Source organism: Crotalus tigris, unplaced genomic scaffold, assembly GCF_016545835.1.
Source record: "Crotalus tigris isolate CLP2741 ecotype Arizona unplaced genomic scaffold, ASM1654583v1 scf7180000017546.9332058, whole genome shotgun sequence".
NCBI lineage: Eukaryota > Metazoa > Chordata > Lepidosauria > Squamata > Viperidae > Crotalus > Crotalus tigris.
This window is the reverse complement of record NW_024096465.1, coordinates 4,824,230-4,851,800: the sequence shown is the minus strand read 5'-3', so window position 1 is coordinate 4,851,800 and position 27,571 is coordinate 4,824,230. Positions and strand designations below refer to the sequence as shown.

The following is a 27,571-nucleotide window of genomic DNA, read 5'->3' as shown; positions in this document are numbered from 1 at the left end:
GTTTGCGGTAAGCATATGGGAAATAAATGGCATGCACACTAGTTTCTTTAAATCTGTGGGCTTTTTCCCTTTATATTAGAAATTGGTCTCCTTGAAAGCTCTGCTCCATTAGTGGATTGTGCGAGTTTAGTTCCCGTTAGAATAATGTGATCACTTGCTTTCACCGACTTGCAGTTGCGGTTGGCTTAGTAGTTAAACGCAAACTGTAGAAGAGTTCAATATTAGTTTGAGGTTCAGCTTTCCGCCGGAGCCTCGCAGCGAGCAGAACCCTTTGATCCTGCGGGGTCTTTCGGGCCAGCCCTTCGCCTTCTTCGGCTCTCTTGTCCTTTAACTCCCACCCACCTCGCAATTAGGCACGCGCGCTGCCTCCGAGGCACACTCCATCCCCACCCACCCCGTTCACTTTTCCCCTGTGCGAGGCGAGGCGACGGAAGAAGCCCCTCCCTCTGGCCACGCCTCGGGCGGACTGTCTCATCGCTTCACCCCCGCCGCGCCTCCTCTCAACAATAGCCCCCTCTTCGCGCAGCCCCCTCTCCCGGCACCGAGACCCGTCTCCGCTTTGCCGCTGAGCGCGAGGGCTCCCTAAACACGGTCCCCCTCCTTTCCTTTTCACTCATCCCGCGGGAAACACCTGCCGGCTTTTCGTAGTCGGGTTCCCGGCCAAAGGTTCCCTGCAGACCCATTCACATTTCCTTTCTTCGGCCATTGACAATTCCGAAAGCCCGCCCTCCCGGTCGCGGGTTTCACCATTCACAAGTCTCATTCATAGGTTCGCCTGACACCACACGCCGAGACACGCGCACCCCCTCCCCACTCATCTCCCTTCCTCCTCCCTCCAGCCACACGCCCACCCTCAGCCTCCCGCTCCAGCTGAGGGGCACTAGCAAGAGCTGGATGCCTCCTTCCGCCGCGAGCAGCTCTCCTGATCTCCTTCCCCGGGGCTGAAGCGAAGGAGATCCCCCTCCCTGCTTCTAAACAAAGGGATTTGACCGGCGCACGAGGCGAGAGCAGCGGGGAGGGGGGGTGTCTGTCCGGATGCGGTGAGAGCGGTGCCTGGCTGGGGCTCGGAGGGAACTGCAGAAACGGGAAAAAAGGGCGCCCCCCGCTCCGGCGAGCTTCTACCATGGGATGCTGCACTGGACGCTGTACGCTGATCTTCCTTTGCACGCTGCAGCTGGTGAGTAGCGAGGCTGCCCTTCGCCGAGGTGTCGTTGACTTGGGATCGTCCCTTCCCGTCAGCTGGGAGCGCTGCGGAAAGAAACCTCTCAATTCTGTCCCCTACCCCCGCTTGTGAATCAAATTCAAGCCGGTCGCTCTTTGCGATTGACTGGTCCGGACGTCATGTAGCTGAAGGACTAGTCCACCTCGCGCTCCCTGGGCGTTGGAAAGTCTTCACCGGGGTCTCATCTGCCACTGGCTGATAATAATGCAAAGGCGATTGCATGCGAAGGCGGTGTGCGTGCGTGCGCGTGTGTGTGTTGGGGCGGGTGTAGGGGCGCGGGCTGCAGGCATTCGCTTCTAAGTATGACCAACTTCTCTGAGGCAAGAGGGTGTCCCGAAAAAAAACGCAGCGGGCAAGATCTGTCTGCTCCCCCGCACCACCACCTTTCTGTCTTTTGGTAACATCTTCTTTTGGCAAGCCGTCTAACAGCGTGAACCGGTTCCAAGCTTCAGCTAACTGCTGCTCAGCTGCAGAGATACTCCAGCTCAAGAGGAGCAAAGACTCCTGGCCTAAGGGTTGCTTTCTTGGAAGGGAGGGAGATGTTTGTCGAGCAGCTGCAGTTGTCAAATAGATTCCCAATTGCTTCCCTCTTCCTTTGGTTGGTTGTGTGAACCTTCTCTGTGTATTATTGCGTGGAGGAAAAGCTTACTTATGGAAAATGGGGCTCCCAGGAAAAGTATTGCACATTGCTCACAAAAGCAAGTTGATCCTTTCCAGACTGAACATAAGTTCAAGTGCTCACCGTAACTCATTGGGAAATATGCATTCATATGATACAAGGTATATTTTTGATCTTTTTCTTTGGATGATGCTGATGCTGACCTCCAATTGGAAGACAGAGTCCTGGGTAATTTTTCTCTTCCTCCTCTTCCCTTTCCCGCCGCCCCCCCTTCTCCTGAGTATCACTGAATGTGTCCTATAGCTGCCAGTTCTCTGCATTTTGATTTTCATCCTAATTTAATTTGAAGGCAGCTGAAGTATTGATGTGAAGAAAAGGTTTCTTTCCCCTTTCAGAAGTAGTTATTTAAATATTGCACATTTCTGTGGGAATCTCATTCATTTTATTGCCTCAACTTTACAGCTCGGTTTTAGAAACATTTTTGTGTTCAATATGAGGTCAAGATGTTCAAACAGTACTCCAGGATTTGATAATGAGTGAAATGAATGCCCCCTCCCTTTTTAAAAAAAAGTCCATTTGAGATTGCAAGGTGATATCTCAACTTTGCTCATACTTGAGATATTTCTTTTAAAAGTTGTGTGTTGTACTGTCAAGAACAGAAGTGTGCTTACAACATATCTGTTGGAGTGTTAAGTTTATTTTCCAATTATTTAAGTATTTTGAGGAGTTCTTTATTTTGTTCACATTTAGAAAAGCAATAAAACAAAGAAAATGAAGGATAGATACATTCCCTTTTACTCCATTAATAATAGTGGAGGGATGTTTTGTTCTGAGTAAAAACCATTCTAACTACATAGCTAAAGACATTATTTATAGTGCTGTTTGGTTTCCACTGAATAAATGGGGCAGGGGCTTATGTGGCAAATTTGATCATTTCTATAAATTTGTGGATTTTCATTACTTATTTCATCTGATATAAAAATCCAGTAAAAATAATTCTTAAAATACATGAATCCCTGTCATACCAAAAAGCTCTAGTTTTAAATTGGTTGTTCGCTTTTAGTGTTTTTAGAAGATTACTGAAATTTCTATTAATTCATATTTTGTGCATTTTATGATTTGCTTATTAGTTGTACACCAAAGAATACAATGTTGAAATATTAGGTTTAGAATATATGCATTTAGAATTAATTTGGAAAATAAAGAAGCAGGATATTGCACAAAGCTTTCCTTTGGGGAATCTGCTTCTAAACTAATATTGTGCCATCTGCACCTCTGGAGAGTATCTTGGTTGGAAAAGACCTTAGGGAAATTTTTGCATCATGCATGGAACTGGAAGTGGACTTTGCAGTGATCGCCCATATTTTCTCTTGATTGATTTTTACACATCAATATACAAGTAAGCAGATGCTGAAGTTGCTTCAAGAGTAATAAAAGGAGATCAACATGGTCAAATTAAACAATGAGTGTTCTTTAGCCACAGTTTGTTGAACAAGTCAGAAACAATTCCTAATCTTGAAGCAAACCATCATTCCCTTTTTTGTTTCCCCTCCTTTTTTAACACTGTTCTTTCTTTACACATGTGTGGAGGACCAGATAACCTATAAAATACCATATCTAATCCTCAGGCTAACTTCTTGTCCTGAATCTCATTTCTAAAATTTATTAAAAGGTGTCACATTGCTAATAAGACTATTTAGTACTCCCTGTGGCCTGCAACTTGTAAGAGAGAAAAGAGGGTGATGGGGAGAGAAGAGGGAGAAACCTAATATGAGAGGGTAACTTTTAGCTCTCTCCATTGCTTGATTGTTTCTGCTTCCATATCCATTTGCCTACCTCAAATTCCAGAGTAATTTACATGTAAGGCACTGTGGTCCTCAGCATAAAAAGGATGCCCATCTCTGGGTAAAAATAATCAGGAAGAAATCAGGAAACCCACATGCCTTATATCAGTATTCACAAATCCCACTAAACCACATTCAGTAAGTTAACTTGGACCTGCTAGTCTAGCAGATGAGAGTTTATTCATTATTGTATGAATGGGATCAGTGAATAAATTGATGATTTGTTAGAGCAACAGGTCGAAAACAAAAACCACATTATAGTGTTGTGATGTAACATAGGGTTACTGCAGGTGTCAGCTCAGATAAAGGACAAATAATTATTTCAATTGTGGCATAAATATAAAGAGTTTATTAATACTTGCAATATAATCTTATGAATGTTTATTTAGAAACAAATATTTTATTTAGTGCATCCTAGGTAATTCTTTGCATAGTGCAATGGCAACCCAATGTACAATAACCTACTGTGTAAGTTAATTTACTGAATGCAGTGAGCCTTATTTCCAAGTGAGGCTTAATTTCCATGCAAAAAAAAAAAAAGAACAATATACTATTCTTATATACTATACTGTACTCCTAACACAGGAGTGTCAAACTCGCAACGTCACGTGACGTGTCACGATGTATCGCAACTTTTTCCCCATTGCCAGAGGTGGGGTGGCGCGGTTTCAGCATGATGTATCCGCCCCATGGGCTGGAAGTTTGAGACCCCTGTCCTAACAGGAGTATTTCATGGGAGAATATCAAAACTCTGAGAATATGACAGGAAGACTGCACAGAGGAGAAACTAACTCTTCCTAAGTTTAGCATGTAACCGAGCAAAAAAAATGGAGAATCTGTGTTCCTTTCTTTTTTGTGCCAGTGTCAATGGGAGTAAAAATAACTGCATCAACTCTAGGGCTGATATTGTTTTCCCTTTTCTCTTTAGGAACATTTTAATTAATTAATTGTTAATTAATTGGATCCCAGTACTTTCAAAATACCATTGATATAAAAAAGCCTATGAAGCAGATGGAACCTATTAATTTTTAGAAGTTCTGTTCCTCCACATGGCAAAATATGACCCATCTCAAAGTGGTACATCTTACAGAACAGCCTGTGTAGGATTGCTCCTTATCCAAAGCTACTTTGCAATGATCTGAGTTATCACTAATGAGCCAATTATCATGAGAACATGAAGAGATGCTGTCAGGCAATACTGGGTAGTATAGATGGCATAATAGTTTGAGATTCTGCTTCACTATATTCCCATTAACTATGAGAGGTTATATTCCCATGAGAGGCCAGAAACTGCAGTGAAGTCAGTTGTGTTTGGTGTTGCAAAGATGTGTGGCAGAAGTAGTTATTTAGCTACTATTCTAAATGGAAGCTCAAAATAGATGCCCCTAAGTATGTTTTCTTTTTATTTTCTTTTTAAACAGCTCAGTCTTATAATAAAGCTAGTACACTTACATGTTGAAAGGAGGCTGGTAGGAACATAGTCAGTTTGCAAAGTATCCCTAATCTAGGAAAGAAAGTGTGTACCCTCAGAGACCTTTACATGACTCCTGCTAGCTGGTAATATTAGGAGGGAGAAGTGATCCAAGGCTGGCTTTCTAAAACAGTTATGTGACTTATGCAAACACTCCCTCCCAACTGTATCCTATTTGCATAATTGATTGCTCAATCCTGATAAAATACTGACAGATATACTGCATAGGCAATGCTTCCAAACCATTAATTCTTGGGCAGTTCCTTCTGTCACTCAAATGAAGAAGCCAGAACTGTCTCAGAGCTATTAACTCCTCTGTTATCTTTGTTCAAGCCAAGAGGATAGGTTCTTATGACCTCTGTCTTTCAGATGTTCATCATAATTCTAGAGTTACTCTAACTGTAATATAGTAAAAGATAGAACAGCTAAAATAATAAGCAATTGAATATGGCAAGTTTGGTACTGGTAGGTAGGTACTAATGTAGATACTGGTAGGTACTGATGTAAATCAATTCAGTGTTAATTCTGTTAGTGTCTGTCATCTGAAAGAGATTTTATAATCAGTTTGAATGTTTTCATTTTATGAATCAGTAATTAAGAATATTAGAAAGCATCATAAAAGGTTTGATTGTAAAATTAGAAAGCAGAAGTTGCAAGATTTGGTTTGTAATGAATAGTTTATAAACAATACCATATTTCATTAGCTTTTCATCTAAGGTGATAAAACTGCTACTGTTTGCCTTTCCAGTGATAGAAATGGTGACATGAACCCCTGGTTTTTCATGCAAAGATTATTGTATTTTTGTATTACTTCAGGTTCTGATTGATTCACACATGCAAAATATTAAAAACAACCATCAAATGATACCTCCATAGTACTTTATACTACTTTTGCATTATTTTATGCAAAGTATAACTTCTGTTTATGAGAGTGTATCAATGCTGCATATCAGTACAATGTTTTGTGTCTTTGCTTAGATTATGAAAAGAGTGCTAGAAGAAAGAAATACGGTAATTTGCTTCTTCTAACATTTCTATTCTGATAAAAATATTATCTACTGTCTTTGAATTGTTTCCTGAAAAGTTCAGTATTGTTACAACTAGATTTCTTCTAACAGGGTATCGATAAAATGTGATACAAAAGAGAAATTGCAATATATTGCTAAAATTCACAGCCAGATAATATCCATAGTAAAACTAGTAGAAGTCTGAATGAACTTCATTTCCTTTAATTTATATTGTGACTTTAACCTGCTTTTTAAAATAGTTTTTAAGAATATACTCTCATTTTTGCTGATCTCACATCCTTTGGCTAGTGAATAAAATTTGATATACCTCAATTTGCTATCAGAAATAAATGCATATTATGTTATAAATTATGATTATGAAGCATCATTGGTATTATAAATATTACTTTTTGAAGTCATGAAATCATTAGGCAGAGGAATATTCCCTACTGAATCTATAATTGCCTTAGAAAAGGCAATCTGAGACTAAACGTAACAATACAGATAGTCGTCATTAGTGACTGCCTCATACCACTCTTCGCAGTTGCAATGGTGATGAAAAACTATCTTTGCAACCAGTCATCACATTTATGATGTTTGGAGGTCTATAAAGCAAATGGGAACTGAAGTAAGATCATAAACACAGTTGTGGTTTCACTTAACAATCAAGTTGCCAGTCCCAACTGTGGTTACTACATGAGAACTACCTATAGTTTATAGACACTGCAATAGAATGCCTGAATAATATACTGGGAAATTTATTACTCTCTTCATTCAATATGAATTTCATATTTCATATTCACGTTGCCTTAAAACATTAATATTTTTCCATGGATTCTAACTCAGTTAGCATTTATAACTGATTTTATGACAGAGGAAACTGCAATCTGGAAATTTTTTCTCCTGATGATGAAATTGGACAACTGTAGCAATCTAGTAATACCAAGAGATGAATTCAAAAAGTTGATGTCCAACTGATAACTTATCTGTCACTTTCAACAGATAAGTATTTGATGTAGGGGTACATTGTTGAATTTCACTTCTCTGCATATATATATGGGATTGGGGTTGGTTAGTGCATGAAGGCTCTCTTCCTGCCTTTTTAATTGTACTTTATTCTTGTTTTAATTTCCTCCTGCCAGAATTTATATGGTTTTGTATTTTAACTGTATATTGCCTAGAGTTGCTCTGTGAGTGAGATGGGCAACCTCCAAATTTGATAAATGAAGAAATATAGTTTGAATGCAAATAGCTTAATTTTCCAGATTAAACAGGATGATGCCCTAATAAATGTCTTTTCCTTCAAATAGTTGTTTGTAAAATTAAATTAACTGGAAATAAATTAAACATGTTAAATGGTCCTATGATAAAGCCTGGCATGAAATTATGAATTTGAGATAAACAGTTAAAGTCTGCCTTTCCCAGTGATCTTCCGCTAAGCTTAGAAAATTTTCTGGTTTTATTACATGAGTTGAAATTCCTTAACACAAAACTGCTAGAGGCAAAAGATTTTAGTATGAACTTGTTCCCCCCTCTATTGTTTGTACGCAAATGTTTGTTCTTTTAAGAATCTGTACCATATAGCAGTGCCAAATCTTTCTGTAGAGCACCATCAAAATCTCTGCTATCCAGTATGTATTACAATCTCTGCATAATTTTTAATTTCAAGAATATATTTCATTGCCAGCAACAGAGATACAAGTCCAGCAAAAGAGTACGCTTTATGAAACATTTTGAAGAAACAGAGGGAGATGACTAGTAATTTTTGGATTTGAAAATAGCAGCAAAATTCAATTTCTTATTTTTCAGATAAATAAGAGATTATAGGCTCTTTTTGTTCTTGCTTATGTTTATTTTTATTACATAATTCCTTAAAAGTACTCTTTTGTGGCGTTAGCTAAACTAAATACTATTTCAAAAACATCTTTCAAATCTTTAAGATGTTGCAACACTTCATTGTTTTTATATTTCAGCATTAGAGAGAAGTTTTTTGAAATGTATGAAATCATTCTGCTAAGAATGCTGTTACAGTTTGGTCGTTCTTTTTTACTGTGTAAAATCCATAGCATGCCATATCACAATTGGACCTCAACTTATGACCCCAAATTCCTGTTGCTAAATGAGAAAGTTAAGTGAATTTTGCCCCATTTTTATTGCCACAGTTGTTAGTTGAATCACTGCAGTTGTTGAGTTAGTAACATGGTTGTTAAGTGAATCTGGTTTCCTCATTGCCTTTGCTTGTCAGACGGTCGCAAAAGGTGACCCCAGGTCTCTGCAACCATCATAAATATGAGTCAGTCGCCAAGCGTCTGAATTTTGATCATGTGACCATGGGGATGCTGCAAAGGTTGTAAATGGACATATTTATTCAGTGCTGTTGTAATTTTGAACGCTGACTAAATGAACTGTTGTAAGTAGAGGACTACCTGATATTTTAAAATACTATGGAACTGTCATTATGATAGAAAAAGAGAGATTGAGATTTATAATTTATCTATCAAGAATACATAAATGGACTTATGGGAGACAATTTGGATTAGAAATGTTAAATTTACACAAGCTCAAAATTTGAGGGAAAATTTTTATAAAATGTTTTACAGATGGCATTTAGATCCTAAAAAATTATCTTGTATGTATCCAAATTTACAACCCAAATGTTGGAGATTGGTAGTATGGATGCGACATATTTTCATGTTTGGTGGAATTGTAAAAAGGTAAAGGCTTTTTGGATTATGATTTGGTGGAACATTCAAAAGATTTTTAAAAGGAAGATAAAGTTCACCCCTCAATTATTCCTATTGGGTATCTTTGTGGATTTAAATGACAAAGAAACTACTTTAATGTTGAATTTATTAACTGCAGCAAGGTTACTAGTAGGCTCATATTGGAAGAAGGATTCGTTGCCTACTTTAGAAGAATGGATATTTAAAGTTTCTAACTTTGCAGAAATGGCAAAAATTTCTGCTTATTTGAAGGATCATACACAAGAAAGATATATTATTGTATGGAGAAGATGGATAGATTATATTCAGAAAAAATATGGGACTATAAAGTTTCATTTACTTTATGAGTAAATTTTATAGTAACTGTTGTAAAGATTTGTTTATATGACTTAATTTAAGGGGAGTTAAAGGTTAAGTATGATGTTTTTGTTTTTTTTTTCTTTTTTCTTTTTTCTTTTCCTTTTTTTATTATTGTTAACTTTCTTATTAATAACCCTGTACTCTGCTCTGGGAAGCGAGGGGGGGAGGGTTGAGGGTGGGTGGGTGGGTGAGTGGGTGGGTAATGATAATATAGTCATGGTAAATGCTTGGGCATTTCCCCTATGCTGCGTTCATGTGTGTGAGAGGGATGAGAGGGGAGGAAGGAGCAGGGAGGAAGTAGGATGGTTAGAGGAGAAGGGGAGGGGAAGAGAGTAGGAGGGGAGGAGAGAAAGAGGAGGGAAGTAGGGAAGGATTAGAGAGGGTGGACGCGGCCTGGTAAGAATGGGCAGGCGGTACCAATGGTTAGGAATTTATTTTAATTGAATTGTATTTTGTATGAATAAATGAAAAATAAAAAACTTTTTATTTTTAAAAAAAAGAATACATAAATAATATTTGCTACATGCAGTAATCTTTGCAATGAAAAAAACCTATCAATTATAACAATAAAAATAAAACCCCATCCCCATAGTCCCATAGATTCACAATGTTTGATAAGGTGGTTATTTTGCTAGAAGTCTATTAAGTCAAGTCAATGTATTATGAATAGGGAAAAAAATCTATTCAAATATTTTACCCAAATGTGAATCAAAGATATATTAGGTTCTACTTGAATATTTCTGATGATTAAATGCTACCTCATCCAATATTTTCTAGTTCTCAGTTAACAATAGTAAAATAGTAAAAATTGCCTTTATTTAAAAAAAAACCTAGCCTGATGCAAACATGAGGGAATGAGGCAAGGAAGCAGTGGACTAAGTTCTGACAATGAAAACAAATCCTGGTCTGTTCCCAAACTGGTGCTTTCTAATATCTTGGATTATAACTCCTGTAATACTGAGTTATTATTCATGTTGGCTGGCAATACTTGGAGTTGTCAAAGCAGCTTACAAAGCACAGAAGCTATCAAAGTTTTAGAGAAGTTTGTTAGAAGACACAAGACAACCCATAACCTGTTGGATCATCATTTCAAGAGATATTTCCTTACCAGATTCCTTAATGCCTTCAACAATGGCAGAGCTTGTAATGTACTGGAAAAGTTCTTAAAATTTCAAGGAGAAATTCAGAGCTCTATCTTGACAGTAGTCCAGTTGAACTATTTACAACAGTCAAACTTGAGAGTTGATCTCAGCATTTATTTTATGATATTTTGTATTATGTCATAAAATGCTTCATGTTTATGTCATAAAATGTCTTACAAAATTTCCAAATTTCAGTTCCATGGGTCTTGGATTTTGGACACATTCTGTAAACCATTTGAGGTAGCTTGGTCAAAAAAGTTTGCTCTATATGATGTACCATTTCACCCAGTTAAAGGTTACAGTAAAGAACAGCACAGTTAAAGTAGAAGATATACTTTAATTCTATACCAATGTATGCTTAATTTGTGCTGCCACCTAGCTAAACTTATTATCTATTAAAATATAAAACATAAAACCATTCATATTGTCATACAAAATGGTATGCAGATGGTGCTTTTTATTATATTTTACAAAGTTTATTTTAGATTAACATGTGCTTTACAACTCAGCAGTGTGAATCAATATATATGGGGCAATATATTATGCACTGATATTAAAGTTGTAATTTTATATATGCCCACTGAAAACTATAAGTAAAATTGTCTTCTCAAACTATATAAAAATATTCAGTAGGAACTTAAACTGAATCTTAATTGGGTTTGCTGCATTTTTTTCCTCTTGCCTCTCTTTTGCTTTGATTTTGATTAGACAAGTAGGTTAAGTATTCCTGAAATAACCGGTTTATTCAGGTAAATCCAGCATAAAGATATAACAGGAGAACCTAATAGCAGGATTTTTCAAATAATTTATTGAGGCTAAGAATTCAGACTGAAGCCGACCATTTTCTCAACACTTGGACTACTTTTAGTAATGTGCAAAGTATTTCTTGAGTATGATGGAAATATATTTAGGTATTTAAAAAGCATGAATCAGAGTTCCTGTCTAACTGTGTAAACAACTCAATGCTTTCTGATACATTTCAGCTCTTCACTTGAAAAAAAGAGAGGCATATTAAGTGCTTGAGTTTTCCAGGGTGAAGGCCTTAACTACTTCAGCCATGCTGTTGGATGGATTGTATTAAGTGCAGATACTATTAGCCATTAGGTGAAGTCATTGAACCACTAGAAGGCCAGGGGGGGAAACAGTGCTTTTTCTAATCTAAGAATGTTGCAGTTGAGCATACACACAAAGAGAGAATCAACCTTTAGGGAAGACTTCTTTCACACAAACTGAGCCTGCCACCATTTACTATCTAGTATTTCACTGCTATAAGGGTTTCATTTTGTAATGTTTCACAGATATTGATGCTATGCTGAGTATTTCAGGTCATCTATTATTAACACGTCAGCAATTTTGTCTGAGTAAAAATAAATTTTTATTATTCATAATTCTTGTAACCTCTCTTTATCAGAAGAGCTCACAAGTTTCCAGGTTCTTTATTTATATGCTTGTCTGGCACAATAATGTTAAATACTCAAGCTTTTTTTGCTATGCATATAAGATTATTGGTTTTCTGACTGGATCCCAGATTCTGATCTCATCCAATCATATAATCCTAAATGATTTTTGGATGAAGTTGTACGCTACATGCCTAATAGAAAAACAAGTTGGGAAGGGTTTTTTTTTTTTGTCATCCCAAACAAGTAATGTATTTTGTCAACTCACACAAAGTCAATTTATTAAACAAGAAAATTCATATGCCATAACCCTATAAGCAGATTCATACAGCAGTTGTAATTTGAAAAATGCTAGCTTGTTGAACATCGAGATAGTCATAGTTGCAACTGGCATATATAGAACTTAAAGGGAGAGTCTACATGTGAACGTACTTGTTAGACCTGAGACACAGAATAACAGCTATGGAAATATATTTCTGAAAACTTTTATTATGGTTACTGTACCTAAGAAATGGTGTTTATGTTCTCCTTTTTTATAAAGTAGATGTTCAGATGGACTTTGCTAAGATTGTATGTATATAAAGCTTTTTTCTAACATTTATGCCAGGTCCTTTTGGGGCCCTGCCATTCTGCTGCGGCGGGGGGGGGGGGGAGATTTGCTTTTGCTTGGGATGACTTTTGCTTGACTTGACTTCCTACTAAAAGTTCCTTTTGAGACAATGCCTGTTTCAAGAGTTCTGCTTTCTTTAGCTGAGGTGAGTCCTTACATTTCAGAAAAAGACACATTAAATTTCCTTGGAAAACTCCTGATATGACTTATCAAAGGTCATTGCAGAGCCCCTGTCTTTTTTCATTCTTGATGGACTTTGTATGGGTAAATACAAAGAAGCAATAGAAAAAATGAAATGGCTATAAGTTAAGATTATGTTCACTGGACTTGTTATTATATTATAAAATTCAAGGGAATAATGCCAGATGAGTTTGTCATAAAAGTCCACATTATTTTTATTTTCATAAGCAATTTGTACCATTTATTAGACATAGAGATATTTCTGGAACAGCATTCTAATTCACAGTGAGATTCATTTCCATCAGACACAGTAAAGAATTTTATGATAGTTTAAGGCAAAAGAAGTTAATCAGGCCTTTCAAATCCTGCTCAACTACAATTCATAATGTTTCCCTCTTAATTGGTCATGCTGTGTGGGGCTGCTTTTGTATGTTATTGTATCAGATTAAATTGATGTACATAAATGTGTGATTTTAGAGAAAAAGATATGACTAGGGTAGTCAAAGAGAAGTGACCCCTTCCCCTAATATTATTGCCTGTAATATATTGAAAATTAAATGTGGGTAAATGCGTTCCAGTGACCATTCACAAAGCACTGGAGATGGCAAAACAAAATTTCTTTTACTCTTAGTTTATTGAATGCACGCAATTTTGCTTAAAGTCACTGGTGACAGAATTGGATTTTTTTATAAGATTGAATTTAGTGAAGTTGCTAGACTTTTTAGAATCAGCATGGGCATAATGCCTACATACTGTTTATAAAACTCCTGGAAAGTCAAGTTATAAACATCTGGTAATTTTATTTATTTTATTTCATTAAAATTGTTCAGAAGTTTTCTCTAACACCCGGGAAGAGGCTGCTTAATTGTTTTATGGCTGCATTTTCTTTACATCATGTCAGGCTTCCCAAAACAATTTTCTCTCTCCAATGTTCAGAATGCTTAACTGACCATCACTGATCTTGGGAAAAATAATATGGAGAGAAAGGGATGAGACTCCACCTCAATTATTCTGATCAATATTGCTGATTCCCTAAAGCAGGAAACTGCTGGTCTGTAAAAACAGCTGGGAGAAGAAGAGATTGCTTCTCTTTTCCTCCCAGTATCCTATCAAGGATTATTAAAAGAAAGATTAGGGATGGGAGTGACTGAGGGTGCGGTTAGTCTCTGATTCAGCAACATAACTGAATGATATTTTCATTGAAGTTATTTCCTTTGGATTTATTTAATTTAATTATTCATTTTCTTGATTTTGCTCTTGATTTTTGTAAAGTAAAGTTATAAACATAAACAACTAATGTTTTTATTCTCAAACTTTTTTTCAGATTTACCCCTTTTTTAGGTTTGTCCTTTATTTTTTCCAAGAATATATGTTCACTATAGTTATATCTGAAAGAATCTCCCCCATATTTACTAGATATTTTTCCATTACATCTCAATGCCTTTAGGAAAAAACAGGAAGGAGAAGTATATGGGTCATAACTGGAATGATCTTAGAAGAAATGTTTCCATCTATGTATGAAACTGCCTCAGTTTCAGCAGAATGGAATTAAAACAGCAAGGATAATAGCCCTTTAAAAAACATTTCATTTTGCCAAGTTTAACTGGATAGCTTCAAAGATTTCCTCACAATAAGTTTTAGAAAAATTCTCCTATATTTGTTTGAGAGCTGAGAGATCAGAGTTTAAGGAGGACAATGCAGGAAGCCTCCAAATTGTCTCATGTCTATCAAAGACCCTAACAAGAAGTTGATAAAGACTAAGTTATTTTTGGCTTGCTTTTATGAGTTTGTGCCACAGGTTTGTGCCTTGTTGACTTGTCTCTTTCTAGGATACTACAAGGGGTTATTTTAACTGTTTGGCATATTTAGTTCTTTCTGGGATCAGTCAAAACCAACAACATTGGCTTTGGTGAGGTATCAGGGTGAGCCTTGCACAACAGAAAATTTTGCCATTTCAGTTTCAGGTTGTGAAAGTATAAAAACTAAGTTGCTTTTATGGGATAGTCTGGCCTCATCTCCAGAAGGTACTGTATGAATTCTGGGGAGCAGATCTCCCTCTCTCAATTCACAAATTTGAATTGGGAAGTGATTGATGAAATCTAAGTTAAACCATGTGGCTTATGATTAATAGCAGTACCACCATACAGTGTGCCTCAACTGTACAGCTTTCACATTTGGAGTTCAGCCTATGTGAAAAGATGCACAAGAATTGTAGAAGGAATGGCAGCAATGGCAATTAAAAAAAAACCCAACAGTATCATACAACAGAGTAAAGGTTGGTATTCACTTTGTAGATCCAGCTTAGGGAACCACAGGAGAAGGATATTTTCTTTTAACAATACCATCTTCTCTACCAATTCAGATTCCAAGGGATATGACTAGATATTACAGCAATTGTTCCTTGTCACTTGGAAACCTGCTAAATGGGCATAGAAGGTGCCCCTGAAATACCATGCCTAGATCATACCACATTCAGCTTAGGCAGTCTAGCATTCCAGAGGATGCTAATGAACATCTGCTTGGTTCATTGTTTTATATTTATTTGCATTAATTTGTTAATTTAGTTTATTGAACCAATGCAATTGAAATAATTGTTGAACATGTATGAGAAAATAGACTTCATTTTATACACAATAACGTGACCTCAGACATATTTACAGTCCCATTCCTGCAGTCTCTTTCATTTAATCAATGCAGATATAGACAAGTAGAAGATAACAGGGATTGGGGATGGAGAGAGAGTGGCAGTTGTGTCTTAATTTATGAGAATAGGGAAAATTAAAGGGAAGGGGAATGATAGGAAATAATAAGAGGAGTGAAATAAGCAAGATTAGATAAACATAAAGACATGTGGGAAGATTAAGTCAGAAATAAATAGCGTTGATTTAAATTGGATTTGGGAAAATGTAGAATCATATGCAAGAAGAAAATTAACTAGCAAGATCCAAAGCAACAAAAAGAATAATTTCTCTTCTTTCTCTCTCTCTCTATTTACTGGCTTTCCTACTGCTCATTTTTGACAGGGATGTAACTGTTTTCTCCTGTGTCATTTCATGTTATTGGAGTGGATGAAAGATCCCATTACCAAAAAAAAAAAAAAAAAAAAATCTAAGCAGATACCCTGAGGTTCTATTAAGGGATTATGTTATATAAAGGGAGTTCTAAGAAGTCCAGTTTCAAGCATCTTTGACTCTGAATTGTTCAGAGTCTCAAGTAAAGCTTTCAGTTAAAGAGATTCCATTTCCATTCCTGCAGAGTACAAGCTTATAGTTGTCTAAAATAATTCTTTAAAGACTTTCCATGGATGTATCACCTGTTGTTTGCTTTTAAAAAATAAATAAGTAAACAGGGAGTAAGAATACTCCAAGTAAATCTGTCACTCTGATGCAATAAAAATAGCCCTTATGGAAGAACTTCTTACTCTTTCAAAATTGTGCCACCATTTTTCTATTGATGTATTTTGGACTTAGAACTGCCTCCAAGTTCCCTTATATGGTATCATCATCTCTCTATTATTCTAAATTTTCCTCAAAGCTTTCTTCATTTCCAAGAATCCCTAGGAAGAACCCATAATTTTCATGGATGACTATGGGCAATTGAAGCAATTGCACTTTGTTTAATCCATATTTATTTATTTGTTTGTTTGTTTGTTAAATTTATTTGCTGCTTATCTTGCTGTGGGTCTACTCTCTTATAACAATAAAACAGAAAAAATGATAAAATTGTAAACATAACAATAATAAAGCAATAAAATAATAAAAATAAACAATGAAAGTACAAGTGCAGGGGGAGATGGGGTCAACTAATTAGTCAGTTGCATATGTTTAACAGATGTCCTTATCATTAGTATATTATTGACTTTGTAGGTTTTTCTTTTAGTTAAGAATTTTGCATTGAAAATAATTCTAATTGGCTCTTTTCCAGAGCTCTGCAAATGGTCATATCTTTACCTCAGGACCCAGAATTTGAACACATCTCATATTTGCAATAATAAAGTGGACAGTCCTAATATAATGTCATCCAATAAAATCAAAGTATACAGGGATGAAATATAAATCCATGGTTATTTTCTAGAATCTATATGATAGAAATGCAAATTTCATAGAAACTGTCTTTACAGAAAGAAGTAAGGATTGCACTCAGCAAGATGAATAGGAACTGGGTGTTAAAATCAGCAAGATGACAGTTAGAATATTCCAGTGCAAGCCCCACCTGTTTAGAATGTGCATGTGACCCACATATAAAACAGATAAGGCAGCCATCACAATGCTGCATCAACTATCTTGCTGATTTTGGCACATACCCATATGGACACTGTTAATTATACTGATAGTTCTAAGTATTTGTCATTTACCACATAAGTGACAGACTTGGCCCTTTAAATTACCAGCATTTTTTTAAACAGTGCCCACAGATTATGATACATACTAGCTTAATTAAATACAAGGGGAAAATAAATGCAAGGCATGCGATTTTTTTTTGCTGAAATACTTCAATTATAGATTTTAATGAATATATCATATTTTATATTTGCTGAGGTTTTGGAAAGAAATATACATGTCTGGATGGACAAAATAATAAAAAGAGTTCAGGAAAATATGAATATGCTTAGTAGTTTTGTTGCTGGACAAAAAAAATTCAACAAAACATCATTAACAACAAAACCCTCTTATTCAAGTGTGTAAAGTGCAAGGAGACTCACTTTACTGAAGAGAAAAATACTCTTCAGGGATTTAGAAATGTCATGTCTTACAGTGATCCTTTTGGCCACTAATTGATAATAATTGGATATGCTGGTCATATACTAACATACATACAGCCTCTCTCATTGAATAATTGCAGATAGGCATACTACCAACTACTTTCCTTTGTTTTTATTATATTTTTAAATCTGTATCTTATATTTTTGCCTTGATATCTTGTTTGTTTCAATAATAAATAAAATCTGGTAATGTATTGTTTCACTGAGGAAAAAAGATTTCTGCCTTATTTAACAAAGAGTGGTTTAAAGCAAAATGAACATTTCAGTGTAAACTGATCTGGTAATATAAAATTCTGATATTAATTAATTGAGATCCAAATTTTGTCCAATAGAGCACTGAATTAAACAAACTGCAAATTGTATGCTCTATATAATTACTGAACATGGGAAGAGCATATTATTGCTAATCATTGCAAGTATGCCTGGTTGGTATGTGTATTTTATATTTTAACTTTGCACAGAAGCATCAAAGAGCTGCTTTTAAGGTATATGTAGCTGTTATATAAAGCTAAGAATTTCATTTCATGGATCTGGTAAAATGCCGCTTGTGTATGAAAATAACTCTACCAGTCCTTAAAGTATTATCAGGATCTTTTTATTTTTGCACTAAGTCTAACAAAGTTTTTCTAGAATGAATAGAGAATACGGGTAATGAATTGCATTGTTAACTCACATTTAATGAGGCTAAAGCATAAAATCAGCAGAAAACTGCCGATTGATAAGAGAGAAAGGCCTCAAATAACATATTTATATTAAGGAATTATAAAGATTATTTTTTTGCATCATCATAGTGGTATGGTTTTGCATTTATATAATTACTTTATAAATATTTAATCTTTTTAATCTTCTCTGTTCATTAAGAAAGTAAATACAGCTATTGTCTGTTTGTAAATGAGGGAAGTACATTTTTAATGCCTGTTTTGGATAAAGGCCCAAATGTTTCATTAGTTTTTGGTTATCTCATAGCCACACTTTTTTTATAATGTTTATTTTTCTCTTGGAATATAATATGATGAAAATGGCAGAGATAATAGCTTCTTCTACAAGTAATTTTCTTACTAAATTTCACATACATATAAGGGAGGTGTTATTCAATGAAAAGAAATGGTGTTAAGGAGTGATAGTGGCTTATTTTGAATGAATGGTATTACTGTCAAGTGTTGCATTAGAAGTGAAAGGTATGAATTCACTGTTCCCGTGAATTTTTTCCCTCAGTTCAATTATTATGTTGGCAACTGTACGCTTTATTTATCAGTCGCTGCTCTAAATAATGTGGGTATGCATCTCTTTCCAACTGTTTAAACAAAATTTCTGATTGGATGTGGTCCTGTTGTCTTAAAGTAAAAAAGGATAAGGCAGAGAACTTTGTATTTTATCCAGATATTCTCATCCCTTCTTTTCTTATTTATTCCTTTAGTTCTCAAGGCAGCCAGTTGTGGATCTCCCTCTTGTGAGGAACCTGAAAATCAAAACTAATAATAGAGTCTCATTAAAATATTTCATTAAGAACAATTACAAACTATAACTTTCTTTTAATGAATGTTTGCAGGCTCCACCCGTTTCTTACTACTGTAATGGCTACACAATTGATTGCTTGGTGGTGTCACATTTAGGTCATCACAGCATCCTATTGGTTATATTATCAAAATCTTCACTTTTTGATTCATAAGTGGAATGTTGCTGTTCATATCAGTTCTGGGTTTTATTTATTTATCTTTCCCTTTTTATCATCAATCGTTAGATTGGATGAGGTTTTGTGAAAGATACCAATGTAAATTGCTGGTGTTAACACATCATGCTTTGAATATGGACACAGTTAACTATTTAAAAGACCTACTGGTGACTCAAAAACCTGCAAATTTGATCCAAATAATTGATAAGTTTTGACTATACAGCATGTTTATCTATACCTAGAATTTTATTGCCTAAATAATTTCCTTTATTTTATATAGGCTATACAACTCTATATTCTGCTTCTCTTCATAATTAAACATAAATGTAAAATATCCATATTATCTTCTAAGAACATTTCCCAATATACCATATCTATGTTTGCTATTCTTATACTGCTTCTCATCTATTTTCTCTCCAGAAATATTTTAGAGCTTGTTCCACTATAGGTCAATCCAAGTAGAGGTAGTCCTTGATTAATAACAACAATTGAGACCTGAATAGCTGTTGTTAAGCAACATGTTGTAAAATGCAGTTTCACGTGACTATACCATTTAGCAATGGCAGTTATGGAGTTCCATTTGCTATCATCAAATGAGGACCCTGTGTCATTATTATTTCTAACTTCCTACCACCTTCCCTACTGACTTTACTTGTGGGAAGCTGGCAAGAACATCATAAATCACAATCACATGACCATGGTGACATTGCTGGAATTCTGAGAACTAGTCATAAGTATCACTATGTTCAGTAGCTATTGAGAGTTTGAATGGTCACTGAATGAATGGACATAAGCCAAGGAATACCTGTTGACTTTACAACCTGGATTCAAAGTTATGATAATCACCTCAAGTTCATGGTCACATGACTGCATTTTGAGCACTCGGCAACCAACCTGTGTTTATGGCTGTTCGCAGCGTCCCATGATAAGAAACCAGCCAAAGACGCCTCATAGCAAACAATGTGTTTGCTTAACGACTATGGTGTTTGCTTAATGATCATGGTTCTTGCTTTATAACCACTGGATTTCCTTAATAACCACCACAAAAAGGCTGTAAAATTAGATGTGGTGATCTGGTAATCCACTTAAACTACCACCATGATTTACAACCATAATTGTGGGCTCAGTTATGGTTGTAAGTCAAGGATATCTGTGCTTGAAAAATGATGACTGATACAATGTCTAAAGGTTTATAAGAAAATACTAGTGCTTTGCCATGTGCAATATTTTTTAATAGATTAACATATTGATCTCTTGAATACAGTGTGTTAACTATAAAGAACATTGCCAATTATGATATCAGAAGACATGTCATTGTGAATAATAACTTCTCAGTGTTAGTCTTAACACTCAAAGTGATGCCCAAAGATTAGCTGTGCTTATAATGGATGGAAGAAAGAAATAGAAATGGAAGTTCGGGCTTCTAATTTCATCAGTATAGGTGACAATTTTGTAGCCAAGAGGACAAGAGCCAAGCAATAAGTATAAAACCTTCAGTAGAATGACAGAATATAAATTTGGTGGCATTGCCCATTCTATAACTTCTGTTGTATTATTTGTTTCTTCATAATATTTCATTTGTTGTTGTTTTTTAAAATCTATTCTTTTGATATTTTTGTTTGCAATACAACAATGTTGTGTGTTACAAAATTTTATTTCTTTCTGTCCCCCTTCATATGAAGAAATTTATTTCATATGATTTGTTTCATAGATAATAGAAACAAATTGTATACAGTACAATAAATACGTTTTAAGTAATAGAAAAGGAGAGTCTTCAGAAAATATCAAAAAAAGCATCTTGGTAACACAAGAAAAAAACTGGAAAAGAAATTCTCCCTTTGAACCTCTGATTGCTCACTGGGCAAAAAGACAAGTACAGGTAGTCTTCAATTTACAACCATTCATGTAGTGATTTTCAAAGTTACAACCATGCTATTAAAAGTGATTTGCAATTGGTCTTTGCACTTAGTCATTGCGGTGTCCCTGCAGTCACATGATCTGAATTATGATGCTTGCAGTGTCCTGGGATTATGTGATCACCATTTATGACTTTCCCAACTGGCTACCAACAAGCAAAGTCAATAGGGAAAACCTGTTTCACTTAATGACCACATGATTTACTTAACTGCAGTGATTCACTCATGGCAAAAAAAAAATAAAAAAAAAATTGCATGTGACTCAGCTAACAACCATCTTGCTTAGCAATGGAAATTTGGGTCCCAAATGTAGTTGTAAGTCAAGAACTACATGTGTAGGCAATTAGATCTTTTTGTGACTTGAAAAACAAACTAAGAAGCCAAAAGAAGACTGTATTTAGAATTCTAGGATTCCTGTTATGTAGTTTATTGGCATCTTTGTGTTCTAGAACTATTTTTGGAGCACACCGGCCTTTTTCCATTTAGCAAAGCACCATTCTCCAAAACATGTTTATTTCCAGATAGTGGGAATACAAATATTGGTTGGCTTTGATAATACATATCCTGTAGGGCTGGACACTATGTCAGGAAACTTCTCTACTTGTAAATTGATTCTTGATGACTGGCATATTATGACTTTTGGAAAATAAGTAAGCTTTTTATGGGAGAGAAACTTTCAAAAGTTCCCCTTAATCCAAAGGGTTGGTTGCCTGATTTTCTATTTGAAAGGCAGAGAAGGTAAGAAAGCAGTAACAAATTAAATTTTTGAAAAAGCAGGTTTTAGCTCTGTAATATGGTGGCAAATAATCTTTACAGTGTATCTTATTTTATCAGTCGCACTCTGTTTCTCATCTTTTCTCTCAAGAAGCAGAGGATTTATTCCAGATTATTGGCTCTACTCTTTAATAGATTATTGGCTCTACTCTTTAATGCTTGGAACAGTTTGTATTAAGAGAAAATGGCTGTTTGAAAAGCCTTTAAACCGCCTGCAGAATCCTCAAGGACAGAGTGGTTGCATTGGGTAGGCAGTGGGGATGATAGCCATAAGAAGTCTGAAAATATGACAGACCAGTGGAAAAATGTACCGGGCTATTACCGGTATATGCAAATTTAGTCTGAGAGAAAAAGCCAGGCCAATTTTGTGTAGATAAATAAGATGACCTTGAAAAAAATAGCCCAGATCTATTACCAAACCAGCGAGGAAAAAAAACACACCAAGATTTGGAAGAGTCTGTCATTATAGACAATCTAGTTAAAATTAGCCTTCACTTTCCTATGGAGTTAATTCTTGTTATGGTCAACCACATCAGGCTGACAAGTTGTTCTGCTGGTATCTCACATAACAACACAGGTATTACTTTAAGATACATCTGCTATGTGTGATGGACAGAAGATAAATGGACCTTAATATTGAATAATTGGACCAAGACTTTCAAAAATGCTTTGTAAATTATCTCTATGTGAAATGAGATGATTGGTATTATCTGTACTAGAACACATGATCAATAAACATTTGACAATTTCTGATAAAAAATGGCAAGGGATTTAGAGAGCCACTTTTGAAAATAGATCAGTAGCTACCAAAATAGGGGTCATATCTTTAACACCAAATAGATAGGTACTTTGTGAGATGGAAGGGGATATAACAATTCATCAGGTTTGCTAATTAAAGGCTTGGCATGATAGAAAACACAAGATCTTACATCTGCTTTCATGTGAGGTCATCAAATAATTTTGAAGCATGCGTGGTTTTAAAAATATTTTGGTTTTATTGTCATGGTAGTCCTTCAAGTGTTGTTCCCTCAGGAAAGAAGAATATATAAATAACAACCGTAAAGCATTTCTTCCCATTCCAAGAAAAGGCATGAATTCGGGTATCTCCTGAAGTTCATCTTCTGACCCAACATCTATGGTTTCTGCTGCAAAGTGCTCATTAAAGTTAGGAGAGTGCCTTCCTATATCCAAGGCCTCAGAAATCAAAACTTCTTCAGTGGAAGGTGGGAGTGTGGCAAAATGTTCATGTTTTAGGTTTGTAATCAGAGGCAAGTCATAGGGAACTTAAAACTTGCATGTCTATGGAGATTCTCAGTCATCCAGGTCATAGTTATCCCAAAGATGCTTTTTTCATGAAGCAACTGGACTTGCTTGTTTTTCTTTGAAGACATTTCGTTTCTCATGAAGAAGCTTCTTGGATGAAAAGTGAAACGTCTTCAAAAAAAAACAAGAAAGTCCAGTTGCCTCGTGAAAAAAGCATCTTTAGGTTTAGTTGCACAAAATCGCATCATCCTGCCTCTTTTGTGAATTAGGAACAAGTTGATGTAAAAATTAAATTATGGATGGAATATGTTTAACAGTAGGTGAATTCAACAATGGCAAGAGGCTGTATGGACTATTATGATATAATTCCCTCCCTTTCTAAATATGCATATGATATTGATGTATGTACAATTTCATACTATTATGACATTAGCTCTGCCACTTTTGCACCTATAATATTGCAGACACATAGACACACATGAATGGATTGAGTTTGTGTCACAATGACACACTGCTGTTTTCATTATTTTAACAAAAGCCTTCAATCCTGCAAACACCACTGGATCTGGATGTTCAGGTATTCAAGTGAAAGAGGTGAATCACTGCACAATAGTCTTGTTAATAAAATTAGGTATTTCTCTTGAACTCAGTAAAGCAGAAGGTTGTCTACCAAAGCCAGCTTGATATATTGGTTCTTGACATTGCATATCTGTGTTTCTCTTAGTTGCTTGATGGACCCCTCTTAAGGTTTTGACAGGGGAGTCTCCTTCATTTCTCCAACTCTCAGACCTGGGACAAATGAGACATTTCTAGAAATACGACTTTTATTCTACAAGTAAGATAGTTCATATCTGTCTCAGGGCAGGAACTTTTAGTATGGAGATTTAATAGAATGATCTTGTTTAAAATGTTTTGAATTGTTACAATAAAAAGATAAATCCTGTTGCATCTACATTATTTCTGTGTATCTGAGAGGGATATAAAGTAGAGTCTATTTGCTTTTAATTGTTCAGGTTTAATTCCAGAAATATCCAAAAAGTCAGAGGAGAAAGAAGAAATAGGAGTAGGAAAGATATATTTCTATCTTTTCTGTTCCAAAGGTGGCTCAGCCTTTCTAGCTTTCTTCCTGTAAACATAAGCTGTCAGAAATCCTGTAAGATTTCTGTTATGCTCATGGGAACTAGCTAATCTTGCAATTCATTAGATAAGCTGCATTAAATTGAGAATGTCCTATGTATACCTTTATACTGCATTTATTTTTGTACAATATAGACTTTTTTAATTAGCTATAGCTTATTTAGTAAATTATAAAAAAAAATGACCTTAATCACAGGATAAAACTCACTTTTAGCAGTTCTGTCTGTTAAGTGTCCAAAGATAAGTGTTTGGTAGAAAACTCAATTAGTCTCAAAGAAATGTGTAGTGATGATAAAGTTTCAGATTTGTCAAAGAATCCATTGTTTAATAATGAACCCACGGTCAGAGGAGCAGAAATGACAAGAGATGCAATTATGGTGGTCACAGCTGGCTCTGTGCTTGATGTAATCATTGCATCCTTTGAGTAAGATTACTGACCAATCAGCAGGACGCTAAAGAGTTAGCTGTCATACTCTTGGCCAAGAATATGAAATATGGTAGCTTCCTTTTTAAGATGAGTAGAAAAGTTGAATTAAGATTCTTACTAGTCATCTTGATTGAAAATAGGATTTTTATCAAGTTATAGACATACCACTACACATAGTAAGACAAACATTTTTTTAAAAAAAAATACCGGTACCTGGGTAATTTGTATATATGCTTTCCATTATTTTCCTTCTAAATTTGTATATATGCTTTCCATTTATTTTCCTTCTAAATTTTCCTTCTAAATACCTGGGTAATTTGTATATATGCTTTCCATTATTTTCCTTTATTGAACATCAAAAGATTAAAAATAGTATGACCCTTTTCTATATAAATAAACCATCTATTTGAATATAGAAATGAAAGAGAAAATAATATCCTTTGGAACAAATATAAATTTCAGATTACTATTTTTATTCAAATGAAGTGAATGTACAGTATATTATTCTCACAATATAAATATAAGACAAATAACCATTAACTATTTTTCACACTGGGTCTGTGAGAAAAGAGCCTGCTTCTATTGTTCAGTATTTTAGCTAAATAAATCAATTCATAGTAGTGAATAATTTATGTCTGTAGAATAAACGTTTTGGTTCATTTCTAAAGTCATAGGAAAATGAGGGTTTGCATTGTGTAAACTGATTCCTAATGCCTAGAAATAGTTCAGAAATGCAGTTTTTATGCCTATCCCACAATACCATCTGTCCCAAAATAAAACTTAGCAGAAAAAAACAGATGTTCATACTCTTAAATTTAGGCCTTATTTAATTTTAAAATATGGTAAATGCTTTTTCCCCTTAATTTTTTCCTCGCATTTTACAGAATGAAAAGGTAAAGAAACCCTTAAATTAAATTTAATGCTTGATGTCTGCATGAAACAGATTTTTTTGACAATCCCACAAATCATCTTCCCAGATGTTTTTCAGCTTCCAGTCCATTCTGCAACTCTGGGATTTCCTGGTGTACTATGAATCCCAGCCTTGCTCAGCATCAGAACCCAAATAAAGTGTTGTCAGAGGAAAGCTTTGTAATGGAAGTTCTATGGTTTAGCAATGAAAAAAATCATTAGAAAGGAGATCAGGGAGCTTTACGGAAACTTAACTGGAATTTTCCAGCTCTTTAACTAGAGTCCATATTTAACAGACGATACATGTGTCAGTAGAGTCAAGTTCATTGCGTTTCTAAAGAGAAATATCTGAGGTCCAAAGGGACACACAACATTTATTAATAGAAGCATGCACTTCTGATGTTTTTTGTTCTGATGATAAACAAAAAACATACTATATTCTTGTTTCTAGCAACAGCAACAAAAATTATCAGTCTTCTAATTAGTAAAAAACTGAACAAAAAAGGAATACTGTAGTTTTCAAAAGATAATCCATATAAATATGGGAACAGGCTGGACAGGTCATGGTATTTTAAGGAGTGTTATTTAAGGAATTGTAATAAGAAATTTCAAAATTAAAAGTACAGAGTTTTAGCTGCAGCTGGATAATTGAACAGCAAGTATATTCACTGAATAACTTTGGAGGATAGACTTGGTTTTCTAAAAATCTTCCCAAAGATCTTTAGTAATGATAGCAAAATTCCTGCTAAAATCTGTCCCTATATCTAATAGCAGTGGTAGAGCTGGTCTGTGAATCCAGGCATATGTGGATCTATTTTTATAGATATTCATGGATATAAAATCTTATCCTAAACAACAGTATGAGTGGGATCATTGCATGGAGTCAAAAGCATTTAGTTATTGGAAGAAGATGTGGAATCTAAATCGGGACCTAGAGCACCTTAGAGCAGGAATTTCTAGAATCTTAGCAAACAACTACATTTTAGCCTAGAACATGGGAAAAGCAGATTATAGTTTATATTAAGCCATGAAAGAGATGGGAAGAAAAGACATCAGTAATAAACCCAGGAGTCCAAAAAGAAAGACAACAGTATAACTATCAGAATAATGTTAGAAATAGTTTCAGTTCTGCTGCTGCAGTAAAGATTTATTCCTAGGTGCATTGTATTAAGATTCAGTGGGGAACATTCTTAATCTAGCCAAGGAATGACAAGCAGATGGTTTTGAAAATCACGTTTGCAGAATATGTTCACCTCCTGTAAATTTAACCCTTAACTTTACCTGATTTTTTTTGGATTTCCATAGCAATCATAAGCTAACCACATAAATTGGGTTCACACTAGACATTAGTCTCAAATATGTCTGGCTATTAGCCAAATATGTTTGGTTATTGCCAAAACAAGATGACACCTGAATGGCTCTCTAAACACTCATGCTCATTGGCTACAATCATATGAAGGAAAGCTAGCTGATATCAACCTAAGCGAGTTGTGCTTCCTTTTTCTGGTTATTTGGCTATAACTTTTCATAGAATACAGTACAGATAATTGAACAAACTTTGTTGCATTACATTCTTGATTAAATTATCTTTCCAAAAGTGGTGTTATTAGCCATCAAATCTCAAAAATACACTTTTCCCAAAAGGTTTCCACAATTTTGGCCACTACTGTAATTGCAGTTTAGCAAATGTTATTTTTTTCCCATTTTCAAATTAAAGTCTGTTAATCATTCTCTTGAAATTGTAATAGGACAAAATATTACCAGTATATTATGAATTAACTATTAATGCAAAATATCACTTTTTATTAATAATAATTTGAAAACAATACAATTTTTCATGTTGGTTCCATTCCATTTATTACTTGTTATATTTTCACACTATTATTGATTCATCATAATATGGTCACAATAGTTTATTCTTCAGCAAGGAAAATGCTTAGTAAATGTACTCATGAGCGTGAATTTATTTGAACAGTTAAATGACATTTAATACACTGTATCTCGGAAGCAGTGCCAGCAGACAAGCCTATTATTATACTAATGGAGTTTTTGAATCACACTGCATTAAGCTCAGCATTATCTTCTAAAGAAAAAGAAAAGATAATTTCTAAATCCCTCAACAGTTAAATATCCCTT

The 27,571-nt window shown here is 35.1% G+C and overlaps 1 protein-coding gene across 1 annotated transcript in view; it reads left to right on the top strand.

Annotated features, from left to right (window-relative positions):
- The first annotated feature begins 507 nt into the window (after positions 1 to 507).
- NKAIN3 (sodium/potassium transporting ATPase interacting 3) overlaps positions 508 to 27,571 on the top strand; it is a 124,370-nt gene continuing 97,306 nt past the window's right edge. Inside the window, exon 1 of the mRNA XM_039335709.1 lies at positions 508 to 1,177. Coding sequence (XP_039191643.1) covers positions 1,124 to 1,177 — 54 coding nt within the window. The 5' untranslated portion in view covers positions 508 to 1,123. The remainder of the gene's footprint in view (positions 1,178 to 27,571) is intronic.